The sequence below is a fragment of the Phalangium opilio genome, unplaced genomic scaffold (assembly GCF_054372755.1).
Source record: "Phalangium opilio isolate 3A_F unplaced genomic scaffold, DU_Popi_V2 ptg000017l_1, whole genome shotgun sequence".
Lineage (NCBI taxonomy): Eukaryota > Metazoa > Arthropoda > Arachnida > Opiliones > Phalangiidae > Phalangium > Phalangium opilio.
In genome coordinates, this window is record NW_028324151.1 from 1227232 (window position 1) to 1252878 (window position 25647).

Below are 25647 nucleotides of genomic sequence, written 5' to 3' on the forward strand. Positions count from 1 at the left end.
TTATTTTTAAAGCATTATAGATGATTAGTACTTATTACAGCTTTGGTCTTCTAGTAATGGCCAATAATTCTCTCTGAGAACGAAGCCATCTATGCCAGGGAACTTTTCAGCGTGTACTTAACCGAATGTACATACCTGTATGAGGTTAAAAAAAAGCTTTGCGGAGAAAAAATCCATTATCATATCCTCGTGTGTCTTGGGTCTGTTCAGGCAACTACTTTCTTTAGTACAAAAAGTGAGCATCTGTTTGCACGTAAGAAAAGGTTTTAGGGAAACTTTTCTAGACATTCTATAGTCATAGACACCCCTAATGGAGTAAAAAAATGTATAATGGCTCGAGTAATGGGGACTCGAAGGCGCCTGCTAAGTAAAATTGAAGAACAGAGAAGCGAACGCTCAAACACTGAGCACGAAAGCCCCTTTCTGGACAAGAATTAACGATCTCAAAGTTATGGGAAAAGATGGTTTGAAAAAAATCATTTTCACTCTCGCTATCTCTTCTCTGGTTGCGGAAAAACGTACACGTTGTTTGACGTCACAATTCTGGTTATATTCATTATCTTTCCAACGATACGCAATACTCGCGGTTACAACAATCAGAGCTCGAGTAATTAAGCAAATTAGCAAAAGATAGCGATAACTCTCTATCTCCATCCCAAAACTTATTACGTCTGCACTTTGGAGTGTTTTGGTTCCATAAGAGATACGAGGAAACCCCTTGAGTATGTTATGGTCCTGTTAATTCCCTTTCCAACGCTTTATAGTTGGGATTTCATCAATATTCGAGGAACCACTTATTTAGAAAACCCTGGTTTTAAGCCTGAACCCTTTTGGTGGACAGTGGAGTGAGTGAGGGAGGGGAGGGTCGTGGTTTGAAAGCAGCTAGGCGCGGCGTTGCCTCTATACTGTTCTCCTCTCTTGGCTGGCTCTTCATGGTTTATACATCAAAAGCCCGAGTAGCTGAGAATCGATCCGCAATTTCGTAATTCTAAAGAATTAAGAAGGGCGCCGTGGTGTGGAACTATTTTGGGAAAGTCTCGCTTAGGGACAGAGGTGAAAAACATCTAGAACTAGAAGAAAGGAAATGCTAAAGCCTAACCTACACCGCGGTTTTTATAGGTTTAAGCTTGTAGTTACGCGTCATGCGTCATATAATCTACGTGAACGAATATGGAAAGCTAACTAATACAGTATAGACGCAATTTTGATTTCGTTAAATATTCATCAAGGTTTTTGGCGATAAGAAATATATCAGGCGATTCGTTCTTTAATTAAGGATTCGCGTGGTTAACTAGATGGTCATTTAGGCGCTCGAGGGGAATCGAGTGCTCCGTTATAAACCCTTCTCATTCCGGTACATCTACCGCGAAATCTGCAGACGGAGCCATAAGAGCCAGCGAAGAAAGAAAGGAGCCTGTTACGCCAGCGCTGCCCGAATAGCGCAGTCAGTGGCAAGCGCTCTGCTGCGAGATTAGCTTTTAGCAGAGAGGAAAGACGAAGGAAGACGAGGTCTGTTGGTTTGCTTGGGTTTGACTGGGCAGAGGTCGGAGCTGAGCCGCCATCAGAGGAGAGGTTAAAACCAGCGTTTCTCTACACACTCTCGGGGAGGTTATAACCGTTCGCGATTCGTCAGTCGAAATTGATAGGTTTTATTGAAAATAAATGGATTCTATCGCGTCTCGTGAAGGGGGAAGTAAATGATGGTATAATTCTAGTTTTTCTTCGTAAGGGTGCACTGATAAATTGCGGCATTTTTATGACCTCGCCAGAGTTGTATAGAAACGCTGATTAGTTTGTAGTAGTGTATGTTTCGGGTGGGCTGAAGGGGGGCTGGCTTTGGAGAGGCGAGTTTCGCGCAACGATCTTATTGATTGGTGTTGGTGCGCGCGCGTCCTTCCTGAGCTCGGGAATATTGAAAGAAATCCGCAGTACAGCCTGGTTTCGGGCTGCGCGGAGGAAGCGACGAAACTTATCTAGGCGAGTAGGAAAAACGTTAGGCTGATCCGTCTCTCACGGCTCGAGGTTAAAATAGTAAAAATTGGCGTAGCTCCTCGGTGGTGCAGCTTTGGTATGGGGCGGCCACTCGAATCGTCGGCTGTTTCGGCCGACAGCGATTCGCGCGATACATTAGTTTTTCGTTGACGATTTTGGCGCGGCCATTGATAGATATCGTCGTGACGACCCGTTGGCTCCCTCTAACACCCGGACGGGTCGCTTTTTCCCCCGAACGACGTCTGACCGCCCGCTTCTCGTCGACCTAGAGTTCGGGTTTCAAACCCGAATTTTTTCAATTCCCGCCAATGTCGGCTACGGCCAACGGAGGCACCGAAGATGGCGGGTTTCCGGACGTTGTCGAACTTAACGTCGGCGGCGTGTTTTACACCACCACTCTCGAAACGTTAACCAAAAACGGTGATTCCCTGCTGGGACAGATCTTCACCGGAAAGAGCGGGCGTTCGGTCCTCCGTGACACTAAAGGAAAGTACTTCATCGACAGAGATGGCGTCCTCTTCCGATACGTCCTCGATTACCTCCGAAACCAGAAGCTGGTTCTGCCGGAAAACTTCCACGAACGCGAACGACTGAAGAACGAGGCCGAATACTTTGGCTTGTCCGACATGGTCGAGACGATGGGCGCCAACTCCAACCTCTCCCTCAGATCCGGATCCGTATGTCTACTACCTAACCCACCTTCTCCCTCGGCCACTTCCGGAGGACCCCAGGGTTACATCACGATCGGCTACCGAGGGAGTTTCGCTTTCGGACGAGACGGCTTGGCCGACGTCAAATTCCGGAAGCTGACGCGTATCCTGGTCAACGGACGAGTCGGAATTTGCAGAGAGGTATTCGGCGACACGCTGAACGAGAGTCGTGACCCTGACCGAGGAGTGGACGAGCGCTACACCGCTCGCTTCTTCCTGAAGCACAACTTTCTGGAACAGGCTTTCGACAACCTGCAGGAGGCCAACTTCCGTTGCGTGGCCGCCGCCGGATCAGGAACAGCTTGCGGAGGTTCGGGTGAACCTTTGAAACCCGGAATGGATTCCGAAGAAAATCGCTGGAATCACTACAACGAATTCGTTTTCGTCAGACCCTAATACTACCACCACCGCAAATAACAAAGAACTTTCAACGTTAACCGCACGCGCGTAAATACCACGCAACTAAAATAATATATACATAGAAACAATTCTTCAGAAATAAACCAACGCCATGAAACGAACTTATACTTACATATTGCGTTGCTTCCCGAATCGAAACGAAAACCAAAAAAAAAAAAAAAAATTGAACAAAACTTTTTAACGATATCGTGACGCCAAAAACACTTGTGTAAGAATTATAACGTAATTATAGACTGATCGTCTCTCGTACAATATTGAATTACGTAATAAAAATATAAAAGATAAAATATGTTAGCCATAGTTTTGAGTCTCGTGGCGTTTGTACCGTCAATTGCGTATCAATTAGGAGCCGCGTCTTACATTAACATCATATCTCGAAAATTGAATCAATTGACCGCGTTTTTCCACCTTGACAAGCTTAGTACCGAGCCTGTCAAGATGGGAAAGAAACACCTTTACATTAAGTTCAATTAAAACATAATTAAAATCATTTAATTATCTTCCTTTGAGAATCGAAATAAAATTAAGTTTTCCGATATTTAATTATTCCAGAAGAAGTTGTTGTTTAGGCAGCTTTAAAAACCAATAAAATAAAATAAATAATTATTTATTGATAATATTAATTAATGTTAACTAATATAATATAATTAGTGTTTGGGTTTTAAATGTATAATAAAAATACGCTCACTCGTTTAATGTAAATATACATATTATTTACCGAATGGAGAAACGTTGTTAAAAATGATATCACTAATTAGAACGACTCGTGTTAGACAAAACGATAAAATAAAATGTTTCGAGAGAAAAAAATCAACTAAATAAATAAACTAATTATATCGTAATTATTATAGGTTTCGGTGAAAAAATAACGATTAAATTAAAATAGTGTGGAATTATCTTAAAACAAATGAAGTAGTTATAGCGATTGTTGGTTAGATTCGAAAAAAATACAATAATAATAATAATGCTTTTAACGTAACTTATATACTATTCGCTTCATCTAGCATTGTTTATCAAACAATAACAGTATTTAAATTTCACGCTTAACAAAGATTAACGTTTTCTTCAAAACTGTGGCAGCAGTCGAGTTAACTTAGGGGTACACTTTGTTGAACCCCCCAAAAAAGGTTTGATGGTTCGAAAGTTCGTAAAGGACGATATTTCAAAAAGAAAAGAAATAAACCAATAATTCGGCCGATTTCTCTGTAAATTACTAATCAGGTTAAATTTAATTTTAATTAAAAAGTGACGGAGAGGGTTATTCCGCGTGACAAACGTGGGGCTGGTCACGTGGTTGCGCTTTCTCCTAGCCGTGTTGATAAAGGACTTGCCAATTTGAATCAGTATTTATTGAGAAAAGAGATCAAATACAGTATTAAATAAATTAATCAAAAAATGGTGATTGAAAAAAACAAAGAAACATTTAAAAAACTCGCATTTTTATCTTAATTATTCATAATCTTTTATCACTTAAATATTAACTATATCTCTTAACTATAAGAGGGAAATTAACTAATAACTTGTAAGCTTAATTCTGTCTTTTCAAAAAAAAAATTAATATCCTATTATTAATTTTAATCATCTTTATTAGAATTACGATCTTAAAATTTATTTATGGATGGAAATCGTACGTAAAAGCGTAATGGCACCGAGTACCTTTAATGCTTATAACGTTTTAAAGTGGAAAGGCAGACAGCTGCTATGGATCGATCAATAACATTTCTTTTTTTCTCAATTGTTTACATTAACACCCTCTGTAGTAAGTTTGTTCTACGCCTTCGATAGATTGTGTGAAAGTTCTATATTTCGAAGCACGAAAAGTTATATAGAGTCACTTATTATACATACGTATATATAATATATATAAATATATATATACATATATAAATATACTTATTCCAAAAAAAGAAGAAGAAAAAACCAAACGTTTCATTGTTCATCGCGAGTTATTAATTAGTAATAAAGAAAAACAGTTTTAATTGTTAGTTCACGCGAGTTGGAAATTTTGAAAAAATAAAGCACGTGTTGAAAAAATAAATAAAAAATTTGTGATGTTGTCAATAAAGTTTAACAGTATGACTATATGTTTTTGACCACCTTATTTTCAAGGATCAAAACCTGGAGCGTTTTTTATGACGGACAAATGGACAATGGACGTGTCCGATGGTCTGAAGGGCTAATTCTAAGCTCTAAGACTTCATACTTACAGTCCTTTGAAGTTTACTCCAGAGCTTCTGTTTGTCCAAATGTTCCTGATGTGGGACCCCTGAAGTTGCGAAGGAAATATGCCTTTCAAATGATTTAAAAACTTCTAACTCATAGATATTGGATATAAATGTAGCCGTTAATTGGAGAAAATGGCAGTTGAGGAAACCGCTGGCAGTTGGCCATGAGGAACGAAAATATTTGTATTGAACGAATGAACAGTTGACGTAATGGCGCATCCATCCCCAAACCACTATTCCCTCTATAAACGCTTCTGCTAGGCCTAATGGTGGAGAACTGTCATTTTCATGGTTTATTATATCTATGTAAACATTTTATCAGTTCTGAAGTTATGTTAAATTTAAAATAAAGTATGTTACATAAAAGATTATTCTTGGGATTCAATTCCATATAAATATGTGATCTTAAAACTGGTAAATACGTGATTTAGAAATTAAAAAGGTTTTTGCATTGCAAGGCTTAACGTAGTCGAGAACCCGAGACTCCGGAGTCTCGCCGTAGATCCCAATCCAGCTGCTATATTGAATTACAATAACTGTGTTTGTACAATGCGTAAATGTAGGCGTATATGATTTATTTTCGGATATTCAGGCGTTCGTTTGCGGGTAAATGTAGCAATTCGTAGCCTGCCTGTTAGTAACCAAAGATGAACATAATGAGGAAGCTATTGGTCAGTGGAGGTAGTGGAAGAGCCGGGACTTCAAACAGCAACGCTAATGCTGTAGGAAATTCCAGTCCAACTGATGGAGGAGCCACGCCAGAGAATACTACTCCACCGGCGAGTGGTATTGGTAGTACGCCAATTCCTTCCTCCAACGCCAGCTCTCACCAACTATACAGTACAACCGCCTTGGGACTAATGCATTTGCATAAATTATTTGCCGAGTTGATTCATCCGACTGAGCCCTTAACGCAACAAGAACAAGAGCAAAGACTCTATAATATGCTTCCTCTCTTTTGCAAGGTCAGTTGGTGTTTCCGCGTCAAGTCTGCCAACCTTGTTTACAATCCACTTATGTTACAACATAGAGTAATGACGTTTTCTTGATAGGTTTTTGGGAATAGCCCCGCTGCGGATCTTGTTGGGAAGTTTTGTGATATTCTTTCGTTTTGTCAAATGGTTTCGCGACTCATGGTTTCGGAAATAAGGCGGCGGGCGTCAAACCAAAGTACAGGTACAAACAGTCCTGTTTAACTTATTGAACATCAGTCACTGGAATAGGTAATAACAATTTATGTTCAGAGGCGGCCAGTTGCGCCATAGCAAAGTTTCTGGAAATTGAAAGTACTGAGGAACAGAGTGATGGTTGGATGCTTCTTACGACGGTCAATCTGTTGTCCGCTGGCGGACCACCTTTGATCGAAGTCATGACGTCATCTTCACTCCCCTCCACACTGGTCAAATGCCTCTATCTCTTTTTCGACCTTCCCGAGCAAAAGAACGTTGACGTTTTAGAATCTCCGCAGTGTCAATTCACTCCTAAAGAAAGGAGAATTCTTTTACAAAAGGTTTTTGTTCAGGTAAACGCGTCAACCGACCCTTCCCCTTTGAACGAGTCTCAACCCTACTGTACCCCGTTACCGTAAAGGTTTTAGTTCGTCTGTGTAGCAACGCTACACCCGCCGAAGAACTAGCCAGGAAGGATGATTTGACGCTTTTATTTAGCGCTATTACTAGTTGGTGTCCCGCTCATAACACAGTCTGGAGGAAAAGCGCCGCGGAAGTCTTGATGACGCTATCCCGGCATGGTCTTACCAGCCATACCGTCGTTAACTATATCCACAGTCAGTAGTAAAACGTACTGGTTTCGTCTGTAGGGTAAATTAAAGTAAAGTAATTACTCGCGGTACTTAGGTAAAGGATGCGTCGCGCTTTGCGTCGAAAACATGCAAAGAGTGCAAGAACTGTCGCCATTAGAAATTGTGGAAATGTTTGTCACCATCTTTTGCTTCCTGAAGGATTCGAGCGACATTTCGCAGATACTTTTGGATGACTTTCGAACTTGTCAGGGATATATCTTTCTCAGTGATTTCCTGTTGAGGTTGGAACAAGATAACTCGGTCGACGCTTGCAACGCCCTGCGCAACGTTGTCCTTTTAATAGCGTCGTTAACGACGTGCGGATATATCGAACTGAAACCGAGCGTGCACGTTGGAACCGCCAACTCGACGTTGTTCCAAATACCCGGTTTTCAAATGCCACAACCATCTGGCAGAGGTAATTAGAAAGAAAATTACGTTCAATTAGTACCTTAAAATTAAATCGGGGGTGTCCTTAACGAATTAGGCGCCAGCGTCAGGAATATTCAAGCATTCCAAGTTTTGCAATCCGTTTTCTTAAAAGCCCAAACTATGTACTTGTGTAATGTGGTATTAGACGCGATAAGTACCGTCTACCATTCCGATAAAGCCAATTACTTTATCTTGGAACCTCAACATACCTTATCCCAACTCGCGGAAAAAATACATTTGAAACAACCTCAAACTCAAGTAAGTAATTAAGGAAACCCTACGGTAATTGCGCTCGCGGCTTAATTACAACGACAAAACTAATTTAATTACCAACTAATAGGAAAAGTTTTTCAAACTATTGGAATTCATCGTGTTTGATATCAATCACGTTCCTTGTAAAGAATTAATAAGTCTTAGTATTCTTCTAAAAAGTCAAACGTAGGTCCCGAACTTTGTTCCCAATTGGCGTCTTAAAGTAATTGTCCCTTCCCCTATTATTATGTAGATCCATACCATGCAGCATTATTTGTTTAAGGACATTATTAAATGTCCTCCAGTTCAATAACATATTGAAGGATGTCTATAGGGAAGTTGGATTATTGGAAGTACTGGCGACTTGTTTGCATCGTTACGCGGCCTTATTGAAGGAAGCCTTCCCGGAAGGACCGACCAGCGCCGCTAAAGGTTTGATACCCAAAGTTAAGTGTACATGCAATTACATTCCGTTTTAATTGCGCCCACCCTTTTAATTCCAATCCAAGCAGTTAGTATAGATGAAGATCAGCAAACTCTTGGAGAATTAACGATGGAAGCCTTAACGTTGCTGCTCAGTTCAAATTCAAGCAATGCCGGTAAAGATGGCTGCCATCGCTGGCCCTTGTTGCTGTTTTTATCGCTTCACTTTTGTTTTGCCAATAAATATTAAATATTAAATATTATTTCGCTTTGAGTTGCGTTTTGTTTCCACGTTTATTTTAAATTTAAATCTTTCTTTTAAATGTTATTAAAGCGGTGTTTCGTGAAACGGGAGGAGCGCGTTGCGCGCATAATCTGGTTCCCTATTCCGTTTGCCGTTTGTCAGCGCTGTCCATTGTTCAACAACTCGTGTTAAACACTGGCGGTGATGACGACATGGGAACGCTCTTAGGTTTAATGCATACGGCGCCCATTACCGCGCTCGACTTAAAATCGCATATATTAAAGGTATTTTTCTTAACGACTCCGCGGACGGACGGAGGGAGATTATTGTTGTACCAACGCTGTCCTTTTTGTACTTTGTCAGTCTCTCTTCTTCGTTCTTCGAGAAAGTCACAGAACCAGAACAGTTTTTAGGAAAGTAGGAGGGTTTGTTTACGTCATGTCCGTTTTGGTGTCCATGGAAGGATGCTTAAGCAGTCCGCCAAAGTCACCGTGGGACACGGTGGACCGTAAACAACTCATGGCGTTATTGAGAACCGTTTTTAATACATTAGCCATGGCTATGAGATTCGAACCGGCAAACGCCAGATTTTTCGCCTCCGAGGTTTGTTAAAAATACACCCCCGCCCAACCCAGCTTTTCCTGGCGTCATATTCTGAGGTCATCGTGTTATTGCAGATATGTCATACCAGTTTAACAGATACGATAAGATTATTAGGTTGTTTTACCGAAACCGCGCAACTACCGTCGAGTGACGCCTTCAACCCTTCGAATGAATTGGTCTTTCATTCCATATTCACTAATGGTGTCTATAACGAATCTCTTATAAGATCCCAAAATACCGAGAGTAAAGACGGCACTTTTTATCCCCCACCCGACACACTCGTCTACGTTTGCCTCGTGACGCGTTTGTTGTACGATATGGCTCTCGATACATTTGATAAGTAAGCTAGACTCGAAACTTCTACTAAGGTAAGTGGTATTTAAGTCTCTCGGTTTTTAGGCAAGGAACAGCCTTGAGTTTTGTAAACGTTGGCAACCCTCAATTCGGATCGGTAGCCAACCAAACACTGACCGAGGGAGAGAATGTTTCGGTCAGCGGCGGCGCGACTAGTCAAAACTCTTCGGCGTTTAAAGGTCAAAGGGGACTGGGTTCGCCTCACGTGGGACCATTGATGCTGTCCCCGCCCATTCCGGAACCGGTCATCGTCCATCCCGGAGTCGTTATGACGATGCTTCATCTGATTCCGTCGATCGAATGCGGGGACGAGCCCGAGATGGGCAAAACTCTGCAACTGTACATAACGGAAGTGCTGAGGTCACTGGTGCGATCAGAAAGAAATCAGCAAGTTATGTGCGAAGCCGGACTTCCTTCCGAGCTGCTTTCCCTCTGCACGTCGGCGTTGGAGTGCGAAAGTCACCCGCTTCACGTTCCCATACAGTACATTCTCGAGCGTCTCTCGGCTCAAGCTCTGGAACCCAGAGATTTGAGGTCGTTCTTGCGTCTCTCTTCGCCGCTTTGCTGTTTACCTTTCGACGAAATCGGAATCGACTCGGTGGGAGGAAAGTTCGAGATCAGACCGGCGAATCAAAGAGACGGTGGACCCGTTCCGCTAACCAGAGTTAAAACGCTCGTGTCGATGACAACTCCTCGAGACTGCAGGCTTCACGGGACCGCCATTACGCCACCCTTTGTGGAATTTGACATGTCCTCCGAAGGCTTTAGTTGCTTATTCTTACCTAGCATCGCTCCTCAAAGCGCGACTGGTCCTCAAGTCGTCGGAGTCGGAATGGTCGGCATGGGACCGGATACTTCTTCCGTTATAGGAGGAATCGGAACTGGTGACCGAGTCTTCCCACCGCAGCCGGGTCTCAGCTTTTCAACGTGGTTTTGCGTGGACAGATTCAGCGATAACGGTATCGATCCCCATCCCGTTCGCCTCTTGACTCTCATAAGAAACCTGACGAGTAATAAGCCCGGAGACGAAGGAAGTCAACTCGTTTGCTTCTCTCTTCAACTATCTCCCGTCGACAAATCCATTCTCGTATCAACCCAAGAAATACCGTTCAAATACTCATCTAGTACGTCGCCGCCCCCACTACTTATCCCCCCCCCTTACTTGACCCCTACTATAATTTATTTCTTTCGTTAAGATTTGGATTTAGACGCGGTTGATACCTCGAAAGACGAGGTTTGTGTCCGAATATGGTCACCAGATTTGTTGCAGGAAAGTCAGTGGCATCATCTCGTTGTGGTCTTAAATCGCGCCGTGCTCAAGAACAGTTCAATATCGGTCTACCTCGATTCGCAGCATATAAAAACGCAAAAGGTATAGGCTTTGATCTACCACTAAGACAAGGATTTTTCAAGTAAGTATATATTTTTTTTTTTGAAGCTGCATTACGTGTCCCAAAATCCGGGAGGTGGAGCCGCCAATCTGACAGTGGCTTCTTCCGTATACGGATTCATCGGGACACCGCCGGCGCTTCGTTCAACGGCACGACTGGTGTGGAAGCAAGGCCCTTGCCATCTTCTCGAAGAAGTCTTGTCTCCTCATTCAGTCGCTTTGATTTACCAATTGGGTCCGACTTACGTCGGGAGCCTTCAAGCGCCACCCATTCCGATTAATAATAACAAAGGGGGTCAGAGTGGACCCGTTTCGGGGGTGGGGGTGGGAACCGTCGTGGAATTGGCCGTCGCCGCCTCATCGCACCAAATGTCCGCGCTTGTTGCCGAGGAGAGAGTGGTGTTTGGTCTCAACGCATCTGCGGTTTCTGTCATGACACTAGCGAGGATACGTCGAGTCTACACCAAAACAGACTGCAAAGCTATCGCTAAAATGGTAAGTGAACCATCGGTATCGGATATCACAATTTTACCGATTAATCAATTGATAATCGGTTACCAATCGGTTCATGTCGGTTCCATTGAGCTAATAATCGGTTATCTCGCCGAGTTTAAAATAAAGGTTAAAATCGGTATCGGTAATTTATATTTAGCTTGGTTTATCGTCTCACGAAAATGCTACTCCAATCTACATCCTTCACAACTCCGCTGGACATCTCGGTGGTCCAGCCCGAAGCCTGGGCGGTGTCCTCATTGGATATTTAGGTACTTCCACTCGGTTTTTCAAATCCACCTACCATACTGACCACAGTAGTACTAACTTAGGCGCTCGAGTGTTCGTTCCGAGACCCGTGGCGCTAACTATTCAAAATGTGGGTGGAACCGCGGCTCTTTTGGGATTGGTCGCCATGGCTAAGGATGTCGAAGGACTTTACGCCGCTGTTAAAGCTTTAGTGTGCGTAGCGAAAAGCAACGTTGAAGCTCAACACGAAATGGATTCCTTACACCGATATCAGACGCTAGCCATGCTATTAAAGAAGAAGCAAGACCTTCTCAACAGTCATATCCTGCATTTAACATTTTCCCTTGTTGGAACAGTTGATAGTGGACGCGAGACAACAGTCATACCTAACGTTCAAGCTTTTCAAGACCTCCTTTGCAATCTTGAGGTAAGATTTTTATCGACTCCATCTTAAGGGTAAGAAACCTAAATGTGATTTCCTCAGGTTTGGAAGGAAGCTTCCGGTGACCTTCAAAAATCGCTTTATGAACATTTTTACGAATTGGTTACCGAATCATGGTAAGAAAAATGGATTGTTTTTCGGAAATAATTGCGAGTTTAATTAAAACTTCTCTGACAGCGAACAAAAGGCCAACTTGCAAATTCTACGGCAAGTTGAAATGGTGCCGAGACTTTTGCAAGTCTTAAGTAATCCTAGTCGCCTATCGCAAGCGACCATAAGAATTTTGTGCAATTTATTGGCCGCGCTTCTTCAAAATACAAGCAGACCGCAAGATATCCTTTGGTAATTAATTAATTACCATTTAATCTAATGATGATTGATTGGATTGGTCTTTTAACTATTAAATTTATATTCAAACTATAGCTTTGGTCAACTAACGGTGGCCACACTGCCCGATCCGATAGAAGGAGTTAACGAACGCGATATTGTTCTGATTAACCCGACGCAATCCAGCAGTAGCGGATATAATCTTTCAAATCACGCCAGTACTCCGGATACCCCGAAAAATGTACACGGGAACAGTTTCTCATCACGTGGTACGTTTTACCGTATGTACAAACAAACAATATTGTTCGTTTTACATTTTGTAATTGCGATTCAGAAGGAATCTCATCAGTGTCGTCCATGACGGACGTATTTTCGGACGGTGTCCAGCATTTACAAAGCATGATTCAACTCCGTAACAAATGTTTGCAGTTACTTCACGCTCTACTGTTCTCCATAAATGGATCCGTCAACACTCAGTAGGTTTCTTTTTTTTTTGTGAAGACGTCATTCCTCAAGTACTTGTTAATGTTTTCCTTAATTTTCGAGTAGATTTTGCGAAGAAGTGGTTCGCGTTCTCGGTTTCGATTGGTTCCTGTTATTCGCGCAACCCAATTTACACCCGACGACGGTCAAACTCTCTCTCCAGCTTCTTACCGTGCTTTTAATGCATCCAAACTTAATGCAGAAATTTAAAGACGCCTCCCAAAATGGAGGATGGCTCAAAGACACCGACGCTGTCCTTAGAAACTCCCAACATACTAATTTACTTATGGGTAAGTAACCATCCATTTTTATTTATTTAAATAAATTAATTACTTCCGTTAATTACGAGTGAGTAATTACTCTCTTTAGGTTTTAACGTTGGTGGCGCGACACCGGCCAATACAAACCCATCTTCGAAGTACGGTAGCGCGACGGGTTCCCTCGAAATACATAAAGACGCTTACCAAGTGTCTGGCTTTCAATTACTTCAGTATCTCTTGTCGTACCACACTCAAATAACCGAACTGTACTTTTTACTCTTAGCAGTAATGCTAGGACAACCGGCTCAACATATTCCGACAAGCAATAAGGTAAGTCCACGATGTCCCCTTGAAGTGTTGCCTTCTTTTGTTACAAGTCGTACTTGCGTAGTTAACGTTGGACTCTTTGTGGTCCTACTTGGCGAGCGGTGTGGCGGCCGCTTCGGTAAGTGGTAACGCCGGGAACAGCGCGTCATCCAAAGGCGACGGTGATGACCTTTGCTCCGAAGCCGCTATTGTCATCTTGGCCATGATAAGAGCGATGCTCAATCCGGTAATTTGCTAAATCAATTCCAAGGAAGTTACACGGAATGCGTGTTGAACGTACTTCTTTCAGGGTTCGGGACGAGGTCTAATTCCTCCCGAAGCTCCGGAATGTCCAATTACCCTTATCCAATTCCTGATGTTCTTGTATCACAACCATCCCAACTTCATGTTGCAATGTATAACGCAGGATTTCCTAACGGCCTTAGTTCTAACCTTGTTTCCCATGAGACAACCGAAATTATCTTCTTCCCAAGACGACTCGAACGCTTCTTCTTTAGACGAAGACTTTTTAATGTTACCCGCGCTTTCCTTGGACACTGGCGGCGGAAGTAATTACAATAACGGGTCGTCCGGGCAGTCTACCTCAGTTTGCGGAGCCAGTAGCGGACCCGCCCAGAAAGTAATTATGGATTTTATTCGCGTCGTCGTCGTGGATAGTTTGACGTTACCCATACAAGGAGCCAAACAACCGCCGGTTATTGATATTGTCCTTGAGGTAAGTCGTCTTCTTCTTGTTGTTGTTGTGGTTTAACTTTAATCGCGTTGAATGGTGGTGGTTAATTGTCCTGGTCGTAGGCGTGTCCGACTTACGCTAGTCATTGGCATAAGTCATCTTTGCACACTGATCTGCTGCATTCGGTCCTGGAACATCTAAAATCAGCCGATACCATGTTCCTGATGGGGGAAGAATTTGTCGGTGGTGGTATTGGGCCTCTGGCAACCTTAGGTGCCAAGTACTCGAATATTCCCAGTAATATTTTCTACTTGACGGCGTGTTTAGTTGATAAAATGTGGCAAGGTAAGTTAATTAAGTTTCTCGCGTCATTGTACTACTTAAGTACTATTTAATTACGGATTCGCGTTCCAGGAACGTTTCTAAGAGATTCGCACGAAGTACTGGATTTTATAATTAAGCTTTTATGTCAAACGAAACAAAAAAGTACGTTATTATAGTTTATAATTAAATGTTTAATTAAACATTTAATTATTTTTAATGCAAACATAATATACATGCAGATTTCAACGTAAGTCTGGATCCATTGTTTCACAGTCTCAACAGGACGATACTATTTCAATTATCCAGACCTATGGATAACATACAAAGTACGTTCTGTAACAGTATAAATAACATTGGAACAGTAAGTATAACAACGATATAAACTATTTTATTTTCAGTTATGTCTTCAGTCCTATCGTGTCTTCAGAAAGTTCTTACATTTCAAGATCTGATATTTTCTCCCGGAAATTCCGAAACGGAGTTTCTCGGATGTCTCAGTTATTGCCTTTTTCAATTAACGCAAGAAGCGCACATAACGTAAGCAATGTTTGAAAAACAATACTTGTTAATTTGTTATTTTTGACGATGTCTCCCCCCCTTAATTAGTATGGAAGCTAGTTCCCGAAGTACTTGGCACATTTCCATGCCCCTGGAAAGAAATTTCAGTTCTTTGCTAAATCTCGAAGTTGATAAAGCAGATTTAGTTAAAGAAACTGCGGGCAAAGTTTGGACGGCCCTATTTTCGGCCAAGAGACAGGTAATTAGACATTTATTCCTTTTTAGGCCAATTTTTAGGCATATTTCTTTTATGAAAAAATGTTTTTTTTTTCTTCTATAATTCCAGCAAATTGAAGAACTCTACAAGATTTCGGGTTCAAGTGGGGCGGGAACCGCGTCCGGATCGGGTTCCGGAACCTTTTACGGCCCAACTTCGATCAGCAGGAGTCAAATGTCAAATGTACATATGGCTAGAATGCTTTTCCACGAATCTTCCTCGAAAATATGGACGGTTTTCCTGGAAAGCGAACGCAAGGCCGGCTACGGTAAAGAATTATGGCAACAACATTTGTTAGCGTCGTCTCATACGCAATTGCAGTCGGTAAGTTGACTCATTTTGATGACGTCACGCTTACTTTAATTATTATTATTATAATTATTCTTACTTTAATTACAATTAGAAACTACAAAAGGTAACGGGTGGATTAACGAGATTGGCGACTCGAAAAATCAAAAAAGAAGCTCCGGTTAAACCATTACTTTCAAATATTTCTCTCGATGTAAGATTAATTTAATTATTAAGCTTTAATTTAATTCTATTTAATTAAATATATTTATTTTAAACGCGATTTTAGAAAGTGGCGCATTGGACTCAAGTTCACGTGGCAATAGTTAAAGACGTAGTAGATCTTAGAGCCAAACATTACCAACAGGTAATTAACTTAATTAATCTTAATTAATCTATTACGGCTATTAATAATTTTTTAAATTAAATTTTAATTATAGACTCAACAACATTTGATGAAATTCGTCTTCGAAGACTGGCTCCAATCGGAATCGGAACTAACTCGCGAACGCGGACTTTGGGGACCTCCGATTGGTTCCTCCCTGGACAAATGGATGCTAGATATGACTGAAGGTAATTAAATTTTAATTTTTCAAAATTAAATTAAACGGAAATTAATTAAATTAATTTAATGGTCAGGTCCGTGTCGAATGAGGAAGAAAATGGTCAAGAACGATTTATTCTTTATTCATTATCCTTATAGACCCGAAATGGATTCCGGAGAAAATGTAAGTTAACTTAACCAAACTTCTATTAATTACTTATATTATTATAAGTTAACCTTTGAACCCCGTTTAGCGCGCTTTAAAATACAAAGTAGCCAACTGTCTGGACAGTAAAGAATACTACAAACGCTGGCGTCCTGAGACGATGGTCAATCAGGACAGCGTTTGTCCCGAAAGTTCGGGAATCGTCTCCGAATGCTCGGATTTAATTCAACAAAATGAGTTACTTTCGACTGATCCTAACAGCGAAGAGAGAGAAATAGGTCAGCGCCACGTGACTCCTTTTAAGTACTTGTCCTTAAACGTGTCCCCCTTGGTTTTCCGCAGGGTTTCAAGGAATTAGAACGTCAAGTATGCTTCCTCTACGGACCCCGTCTCAATCGAGCATCAACAGGACCAATAGCGAATGGGAGGAGTTGGATCTTCAAGAGACGAGCGTCGATGGTAGCGGACTTTCGTCATCGGGTCTCGGTAGTAGCAGCGATGAACCGCAAGAGGACAACCCTGATAGTCAAAGCGTCCTCAGGTTACTCGAGGATGGTGAAAAGGTACGTTAATTAACGTTTCTTCAAAACCCTAGAGGCTCTAAGTCTATTTTTGGCCAACTAATACCTTTTTAATTATTAGATTAGTCACATGTTTCGATGCGCGCGCATTCAAGGTTTGGATACTTGTGAAGGATTGTTACTATTTGGGAAGGAACACTGTTACGTCGTCGATGGTTTCACGTTATTGAAGACCAGGGAGATTAGAGATATCGATTCTCTTCCCGCTAAGTAAGTTCATTTAATTAAATTTAATTGACATTAATGTAGGAATTGGTCGACTAATACGTTAACAAACTCTCTTCGTCGCTCGTAATTAACGCGATTAACAACTAATTAATTATTATAATATCTGTCATCCAGCATGCATGATCCAATAATTCCTAGTTCCGGACCAAGAAACAAACATCAGAAGAAAACGTAAGATCCATACGCTCCCTAATTAATTAATTAATTAAAGATATTAACCTTAAAATTTTTATTTTAATTAAGGGTTAGCGTTAATTAAAATCTTTGCGATTTTAGGTGTAGTAAATTCGCGTACGAAGATATCAAAGAAGTCCATAAACGGAGGTATTTGTTGCAACCGATCGCCCTCGAAGTATTTTCTACTGACGGTAGAAATCACTTGCTTTCATTTCCGAAGAAAATACGCAATAAAGTTTACGCCAGGTATTTCTTTAGTTTTAGTTTCCCTTAAATTTAAGGTTAATGTCAAAATTTTTTAATGGGTTTACCTTAAAAAGATTCTTGTCCGTGGCAACTGGTATCACGGACAACGTTCAAGATTCATTAGCGGGCCAGAAAAGAGGCGCCAGCGTTGAATCCAGTGCCAATCTATTAAGCAATTTGATTGGGGAGACCTCCGTTACTCAACGTTGGGTGGTAAGTTGCGGCAATTAATTATCCACTATTAATTAATTTAACCTACGAATTAATTTGTTTTCAGCGAGGCGAAATTAGCAACTTCCAATACCTAATGCATCTGAACACTTTAGCCGGTCGTTCCTACAATGATTTGATGCAGTATCCAGTCTTCCCGTGGGTTTTGGCCGATTATCATTCGCAAGTAATTAATTTGCAATTACGATAATTAATATAGGCCTATGTATGATTTATGACGTTCTTGGCGTTAATTATAATTATAACAGGAATTAGACTTGAATAATCCCGAAACGTTCCGAGACCTGAGTAAACCTCTGGGAGCGCAAACGCCCGATCGTTTGATGCAATTTCGAAAGAGATACAAAGAATGGGATGATCCGCACGGTAATAATCTCACAAGTAATGCCTTTAAAGATAACCGCTAGGCATGCCATTCATTCGTGTCACGTTACGTTACGTTTTCAATTCAAGTAGTAGAACTTATAATTATTTTTGGTTTTTATATTCTACTTGTGAATATTCATTTTTGTCAAAAGTTGGATATTCATGGGTTAAATTAATTATTTGATCGCGTAACAAGCGGAGAACTCGCTTTATATTGTGTTAGCAAGCGGAGAACTCGCTCTAAATTGTGTTAGACAGCGGAGAACTCGCTCTAAATTGTGTTAGCAAGCGGAGAACTCGCTCTAAATTGGGTTAGCAAGCAGAGAACTCGCTCTAAATTGTGTTAGCAAGCGGAGAACTCGCTCTAAATTCGGTTAGAAAGCGGAGAACTCGCTCTAAATTGCGTTAGCAAGCGGAGAACTCGCTCTAAATTGTGTTAGCAAGCGGAGAACTCGCTCTAAATTGCGTTAGCAAGCGGAGAACTCGCTCTAAATTGCGTTAGCAAGCGGAGAACTCGCTCTAAATTGTGTTAGCAAGCGGAGAACTCGCTCTAAATTGTGTTAGCAAGCGGAGAACTCGCTTTATATTGCGCAAATATTACATCTTAGATATGTAAATTTTACAATTAAGCATGTTTATTGGTTATATGGCTAAATATTAGTATTCGAGCGACTTTTACACAAAACTCTTAAGCTGCTCAAAGACTATTAGAATAAGTTAGATTTTTGTGTTGGTGTATTTTTTATTTAGTTTAGCTGCGTTTACTATTTATTTATTTATTGGCAATTCCCAAGTTATTTAAATCGCCATGAATTGTAAATAATTGCAGGCGAAACTCCTCCGTATCACTACGGTACATTTTACTCGTCGGCCATGATCGTGGCTTCGTATTTAGTGCGAATGGAACCCTTCACGCAACATTTTCTAAGACTTCAGGTGTGCCCATAGACAAATACTTCTTCCTATAGACAAACCTCTTCCCTCTACTAATTAACAATTTAATTTAACGGTAATTAGGGTGGTCATTTTGATTTGGCCGATCGAATGTTTCACAGTGTGGGAGACGCTTGGATGTCCGCCTCCAAACACAACATGGCCGACATTAAAGAATTAATACCGGAATTTTTCTATCTTCCAGAATTTTTGTTGAATAAAAATAGGTTTGACCTTGGTAAGTTAAGTGTTTGTTTCATCCCAAGGTCATTGTGACGTAATATACGTCTAATTTTAGGTCAAAAACAAAATGGGGTTCAGTTGAACGACGTGGTTTTACCTCCGTGGGCCAAGAATGACCCTCGCGAGTTCATCCGAGTTCATAGACAAGCTTTAGAGTGCGATTACGTCAGTTCGCACTTGCACGAATGGATCGATTTGATATTCGGGTTCAAGCAACAAGGCCCGGCCGCCGTCGAAGCCGTTAATGTTTTCCATCACTTATTCTACGAAGGAAACGTCGATATCTACAATATCGACGACCCGCTTAAGAAGAACGCCACAATTGGGTTTATAAATAATTTTGGACAAATACCCAAACAGGTAATTACGTTTTAAACTATTTAAACTAATTAGTACTAACGTTTAATTATAATTTTGTCCCTAAGCTTTTTAAAAAACCACATCCGGTTAAGAAATTAACGGCCGCTAATCGCGTCAGCGGTTCCTCCGATCCGGGACCAATTATGCCCGGGTTGAGTTGCAACCCTGATAAACTCTTCTTTCACAACCTTGACAACCTCAAACCTTCCATGCATCCCGTAAAAGGTCAAATTTTAGCCTATTAAATTAAAATTAGTCTATTGTAGGCCAAAATTGAAAGAATATGTCTATTTTATAGACGTGAAAGGCCCAGTAGGCCAAATTATACAAATAGACAAAACTCTGCTGGCGGTTGAACAGAATAAGGTCTTGGTTCAACCGAATTACAGTCGTTACTTGGCTTGGGGTTTCGCCGATCATAGTTTACGAATTGGAGCCTATGAAAGCGAGCGGCCATTGTTTGTATGGGAAGAGACACCCGCCGGTGAGATATTGTGTTGCGCCGCGCCCAATGAGAAGACCTTTATAACAGCCGGGACCAATACAGTAAGTTTTTGATTTTCTCTCAATATTTTATTCAATTTACCAACCGGTTTGACCGCATTAATTTATCACGTGACACTTATTTAATAATTAACTTAACTAATATTAACTTATTTACAAAAGCGCGGAGTGATATTCTAATAATTTGTCAATGCTCGGTAATTTCAAGATGAAGCCGACTTCCAGGGGTAGAACTAATAATGTATTTTCTATGGGCCCCTGTAAAACCCCAACCCGCAATACACCGGTGTATATTATTTTTTATAAAATTCGTATCTTCCTTAATTCCGCGCCGATTTCGTCGTTTTTGGGATCAAATTGAAGCCCAAATTACGCTCTACACCTATTCAATAGTCACGTGACATTACAAATAGTTAAAACGCGCGAAAACTCAGAAACAACCGGGCTAAAAGATGATTTCAAATATAATAGGCCTACATAGTCCCAAATGTTTTTTTCGTCTCGTAGATGGTCACAGTTTGGCAATTTGAAAAGAAGAAACTCTGCATTAAACGCAATCTATACGGACACACGGAACCAGTCACGTGTTTAACGGCTTCCAGAGCGTACAATCTTATTGTCAGCGGTTCCAGGGATCACAGTTGCATAATATGGGATTTGAGTCGGTTAGTTTTCGTCAGGCAACTCTTGGGTCATCCGGCTCCCGTGGCCTCCATCGCCGTTAATGACTTAACCGTAAGTGAAACCATCATTTAAGCCTCGGTCACCGCGGGTAAGTAACCTTTATAATACGTTTAAACAAAGGGCGATATCGCGTCATGCGCGGGAACATTTTTGTTCGTTTGGACGATAAACGGGGATCTGATAGCCAGTATAAACACGGCCATGGGACGAAGCGACAGAACGCAACAAATACTTTGCGTCGCCTTCTCAACTTTGAACGAATGGGACAATCAGAATGTGATTATGACGGGGGCCAGTGATGGCATTGTTAGGGTAAATAGTTATTGGGATTTTAGCCCCCCTTAGCAATGATGGGATAGGTACTATAGTAATTGTCGCTAATTAGATGTGGTCAACCGATTACGTTCAAGTTCCCAAAGAAAAATGTGGAGATTGGAATGACTCCTCGAACGACGATTCGAAAAATATTAAAATTAAAGCGGTTGAAGGTGGTGGTGGTGAAACTGAGGCTCAAATTGAAACGGAAGCGACGCGGGAAGTGGTGACAAAGTACGTCAATTGATTGTCGCTTGCGATTGTTGCGCCGAGTAGTGTCGTCATATTCTTTCTTTGGGTTTAAAGGGAGGATAAAAGCTACACTACGTCTTCTTTGGAAGTTCCAAACGCTGAGAAACGCGGAGAAGAAATCGTCAGACGGATGAGTCTGGCCGATTCGGACCTCAAACGCGGTGAACTTTTCGACCAATCCGGACCCAGTAGTTTGTTGAATTCCGTTTGTAGAAAAATTGGATCCGAAAGCTCGCTGTCCGAAGAAGAGGAGAATTTAAACGCCAGCGATCTATCGTTGAATAAATCTTTAAGCAGAGACACGAGTAACCTCAAATCTCCCGGTATGTCGTCGCTTGACCGTTGGGGAATATTCTGGACTTTGGCTTCTTTAACAAAGACGGGTTTGTTTGGGAATATTCCGTTTCAGGGTCAATGTCGCAAAAACTGTTGAGTTTGGAAGACGCGAAAAGCCCAAGTAGCTCTGGCAGTTATCTCTTGCAACACTCCAAATCTATCGGTGGAAAACTGGATTCGAAATTGGCGTCTAAGAGCCCCCAACAATTACAAACTGTGGTTCGTAGCAGTACGTTGTCGTCGAGCGAGCGGCCGACCGCCATCGCCACCACTCAACAAGAAAACGCCTTGAGGGTCAGTAAGTCCGAAACGTCACTGGCGGACTCCTTCGTCGTCGTGACGGAAAGTGACGCCTTGGAAGCTTGCCGCCAAATGAACAATAGTGAAAAGGCTAATGCCGATGCGAAAAGTAATTTTGGAAATAAAACGGTCCTCGAAAAACGAACCAAGAGTCCTCATCAGCTACGAGACGGTAAGCGCCTTCTTTTTGGGCCTATTTTTTAAATTCCGTGAGCTTTTCCGGTATATCGGTGACGCGTGGCAACCCTTTATGCAATTCTAAGCCCTTCTAAGATCGCGACTGAACACGTTTTGTCCATTTGTCCCTTTCAGGATTCGTTTGGCAGTGTCAGTTAGTATTCCGAAGTAAACTAACGATGCACACGGCGTTTGATCGTAAAGATAACACTGATCCTGCCGCGGTTACGGCGATTGCCGTGTCAAGGTAATTCAACAGTAATTGCCTTCTTTTATAGGTCAAATTCTGATCTTTTAGTTTTGGGTTGGGTGTAGGGACCACAAAACGGTTTACGTTGGGGATTCGAAAGGGCGTGTTTTTAGTTGGAGTGTTACGGATCATCCTGGCAGAGCTGTGGCCGATCATTGGGTAAGAGACGAGGGCGGAGACTGTTGTTTATCGTGTGGCGTCAGATTCTCATTCTCGGAACGAAGGCACCACTGTAGAAATTGTGGCCAACTTTTCTGCTCAAAGTAAGGCCTAATTATCCTACTCAAAAATTCTAAACTAATCACTGGTTTCTTCGCCATCTCTATCTATTATATAATCTTACCTACTCTCGGTCGGTTGACCGATATCGTACTAACCGATACCGATACTTTGATAGATAATTTTACGTTTTTCATTGGTAGGTGCAGCCGCTTTGAATCGGAGATCGCACGTTTGCGCATCATTAAACCAGTGCGAGTGTGTCAAATGTGTTACAACACCTTACGAGCATCTAGTAGTAATCGTAGTTATGGTTTTACATCTTACGAACAGTCACAGGTACCTCCTTCTTAGAGCCCCGCCCCCTTGACCCTTTGACCCATCATTATTATTATATATAAATAGAAAGTATCATTTTTTTAGAGAGAAATAGAATAAAGAGTAATAATTATAATAATAAACCGCGGTTAAAACGGTTGGCACTAGTCCCCTTAAAAAGTATTACAAGGTCAATTAACGTAAACTAGTTAAAAAACTTTAACTAGTATTTATTTTTCTTTGGAAAAATAATGGAAAGAGATTATAATTATAATTTTAATCATAATTGCGATTGCGTTAATTTTAATTTATAATTTGGTTCGCTGCGAAACCAATTAAAAGTAGGCGATATTAGCTATATAGTAACTTAAAAACTTTAACCTTATCGTGATTTATTTAATTAGCTTATATTATATTTAAATATTAAGCTAATTAACATTATTATTTTTTAATTTCTTGGGGGTCTTTGATAAAAGATATAAACGCGTGAATTTGCGTGCATTCATATCACAAAATAATGATAACGGGATAATATAATAATAGATTTACTGTGATGTTATTTGAAAAAAAGAAACAACCTGTGTTATATTTAATTATAATTATAAACAATATTAATTAATTGATGATCCCATATACTGTTGATACGAAGAGAAGATAAACCAAAAAATATGTTAATGATATAGGTATTATTAATCGCCTCCCCGGAATATACGGAGCTAATTCGGAATTATTTAGTATTTTATAAGTTTTAGTTTTAGTTATATTTGGGGCGCCATCCATTGCATACCCTCTCATTCCCGCTGACGCGAGAACCAATTGAAGTAGTGAGAACGTATGAATAGGCCGCCATCTTATCTTATAGGCTGGTCCATGCATGAGGGAAGGGAACCCGCCGCCGGGAATAGTTAAAGGGGGGGGGCAAGGTGTACTGAGAACACCTTTTAAAACTAGGCCTAGCTAGTTCTCGGGTCCTTTATGGGTTCTTTTCAAAGTATACTCAAACCGCTCAAACGTTATTACTTATGGAGTGGTACTGAGAGGGGAGGAGCTACGGGTACGTCGTGACGTCAATGGACTGACTGTCGCCAAAACCGAGGCATAAAATAAGTGGGTGTGACGTCACGAGAAAGTTCATAGTAGCAGTTATAGTTGGATTTTAATTAAATAAGAGGTTTTAAAATAATAAGAGAATTAAATTAAAACGATACCCACTTATTAAAATGGACGGCTATAATCTTTAACCATAGTTTTAAAGCCATTTTCCCTGATAATTAGATTTAAATTACGACTTACCTTCAACTTTACTTTGAAAATTCTTCGTTCTTGAATAATGGACAATAATTCATCCTTAATGGAATAGTTTTAATAATATTCTCGCGAACTTTCCTTGGTCTTCTTAGTAGTTCTAACACATTCTTTTTATATACCACCATTTTTCTTCTCACACGCACCACCATGTTTAACTTTCCACGGAAATTTTTCTTCTACCTGTACCTAACCGAAGATTTAAGCCCGAGCATCCCGAAGTTTCAAACTCTCTCTTTTTTTTTGACAAAAACAAATTGGCCACGCTTGTAAAGGGGGTAAAGTTATCAAAAGAACTAATCTCGAGAAATAAGGAGTGCCAGCCTGCCAGTGCCAGGGGATTACCAGGTCACGTTATCTCGGGGTACTCCCTCTCTAAATGGGGGGTCAAACTAGCCAGGATGTCTTTTTATTTGGGGTTGAGGAGTATGGTGCAATACTTGGTTTTATCAAAGGCAAATACGAGTGACAGAGAGTGAGACCTTACGCTGTAAGGTATCAAGCGCTGTCTCTAAGCCACACCAGTGACTTACTTTCTGTAAATTGTATTTGTCTTTGGTTCTATAGAGTTTTTACGATACAGAGATAACCTTGAAAGTGCACTAGAACTCAGTTTGCCATATTTTCTTGGTATTGTGGCCATTGTGCTATTTTGGAAACTTTGGAAAGTTGAAAAGCGTAGTGTCCCGCGGGGATTGGATGGGGGTTTATGCAGTGGGATGTGCAGATGTCCGGAGAATCCGTTTAAGTCGCACGCGGCGACTTGTTTTTACGATGAATATGGATTAAACTAATATTTATATACATAAATAAATAACGTAATAGAGATAAGTAGGGGTAGTGGCTTTGTTTTATATATATTCAGTATTCTAATTGGCTCCGTATATTTCCTGGTTTGATAATAAGTGTTCATGATATAGGCAATTTCATTAGATTTTATTCAATGTTACCAGTAATTGAGTTACAATTGTTCCTTAATCTCTAAATGACTTTAGTGGTCAAAAATTATCTGACCAATTTTTAAAGTTCTTGGATGATATTTTTAAGAACTTTAAAACTTGACTGGAAATTTTGAAGGTCCGTGAAGTTTGTTTATGGACTTGGAACTAATTAGTATAAACACTTTATGAAGATCACGCTCCAGTACATGATTGTAAAGTTGTAAAGATTTGTCATATGTTAATATATTAGATTAAGCACCAGTAATTTTTCCAGCCTCGCTTGGTACAATGTATTGGTACCTGAAAATTGAAAAATAAAACAAATTACGCTTAAAAACAACTTTTTTTGGAGGCGGTTGGCACTGTGTGTTATTTTCCCATAGAGCTTAGTACAATCGAAGGCAAGGAGCTGCCACGAGTATATCTGCGACTGAGTAGGCTATTGTCAGAATCAGTTTGGCTTATTTCCATTCCTATTTGTTAAA

General features: G+C 40.8%; 2 protein-coding genes across 8 annotated transcripts; both read left to right on the forward strand.

Moving 5' to 3' along the window:
* Positions 1–1163: 1163 nt before the first annotated feature.
* Ktl (BTB/POZ domain-containing protein Ktl) lies at positions 1164–5206 on the forward strand. The gene has a single exon (XM_089866034.1). The coding sequence runs from the start codon at positions 2301–2303 to the stop codon at positions 3096–3098; it is 798 nt and encodes a 265-aa protein (XP_089722160.1). The 5' UTR covers positions 1164–2300; the 3' UTR covers positions 3099–5206.
* A 166-nt stretch (positions 5207–5372) lies between these two features.
* Positions 5373–25502, forward strand: bchs (WD repeat and FYVE domain containing 3 bchs). 7 transcript variants are annotated; one of them, XM_089866024.1, is made up of 57 exons: positions 5373–5761; positions 5940–6312; positions 6400–6523; positions 6592–6869; positions 6938–7133; positions 7204–7566; positions 7636–7838; positions 7921–8018; positions 8086–8264; positions 8342–8431; positions 8590–8783; positions 8863–9102; positions 9177–9442; positions 9502–10580; positions 10653–10828; positions 10895–11341; positions 11499–11610; positions 11671–12014; positions 12072–12145; positions 12207–12371; positions 12453–12625; positions 12691–12832; positions 12906–13129; positions 13209–13429; positions 13491–13652; positions 13716–14141; positions 14222–14444; positions 14514–14585; positions 14663–14749; positions 14822–14960; positions 15030–15180; positions 15268–15522; positions 15602–15700; positions 15776–15853; positions 15927–16059; positions 16126–16214; positions 16285–16474; positions 16539–16759; positions 16839–16987; positions 17120–17176; positions 17282–17428; positions 17503–17641; positions 17706–17825; positions 17908–18040; positions 18855–18961; positions 19043–19196; positions 19257–19561; positions 19627–19786; positions 19860–20107; positions 20573–20800; positions 20870–21061; positions 21135–21298; positions 21371–21639; positions 21726–22124; positions 22265–22376; positions 22445–22642; positions 22802–25502. In XM_089866024.1, exons 2-57 carry the CDS (start codon positions 5995–5997, stop codon positions 22950–22952), a joined length of 11463 nt encoding a protein of 3820 aa, XP_089722150.1. In that variant the 5' UTR covers positions 5373–5761; positions 5940–5994; the 3' UTR covers positions 22953–25502. The 7 variants fall into 7 exon arrangements, with proteins under 7 accessions (XP_089722150.1, XP_089722154.1, XP_089722153.1 ...); XM_089866028.1 differs by having other exon boundaries at positions 17908–18025; XM_089866027.1 differs by having other exon boundaries at positions 12694–12832.
* Positions 25503–25647: the final 145 nt, after the last annotated feature.

Coding starts and splice junctions, on each gene's coding strand:
- Ktl (XM_089866034.1), top strand. CDS start 2,301: ATGTCGGCTACGGCCAACGGAGGCACCGAAGATGGCGGGTTTCCGGAC.
- bchs (XM_089866025.1), top strand. CDS start 5,995: ATGAACATAATGAGGAAGCTATTGGTCAGTGGAGGTAGTGGAAGAGCC. Junction 17,642..17,705: donor CCGTTACTCAACGTTGGGTG/GTAAGTTGCGGC, acceptor ATTTGTTTTCAG/CGAGGCGAAATTAGCAACTT. Junction 22,125..22,264: donor TCCTCATCAGCTACGAGACG/GTAAGCGCCTTC, acceptor TGTCCCTTTCAG/GATTCGTTTGGCAGTGTCAG.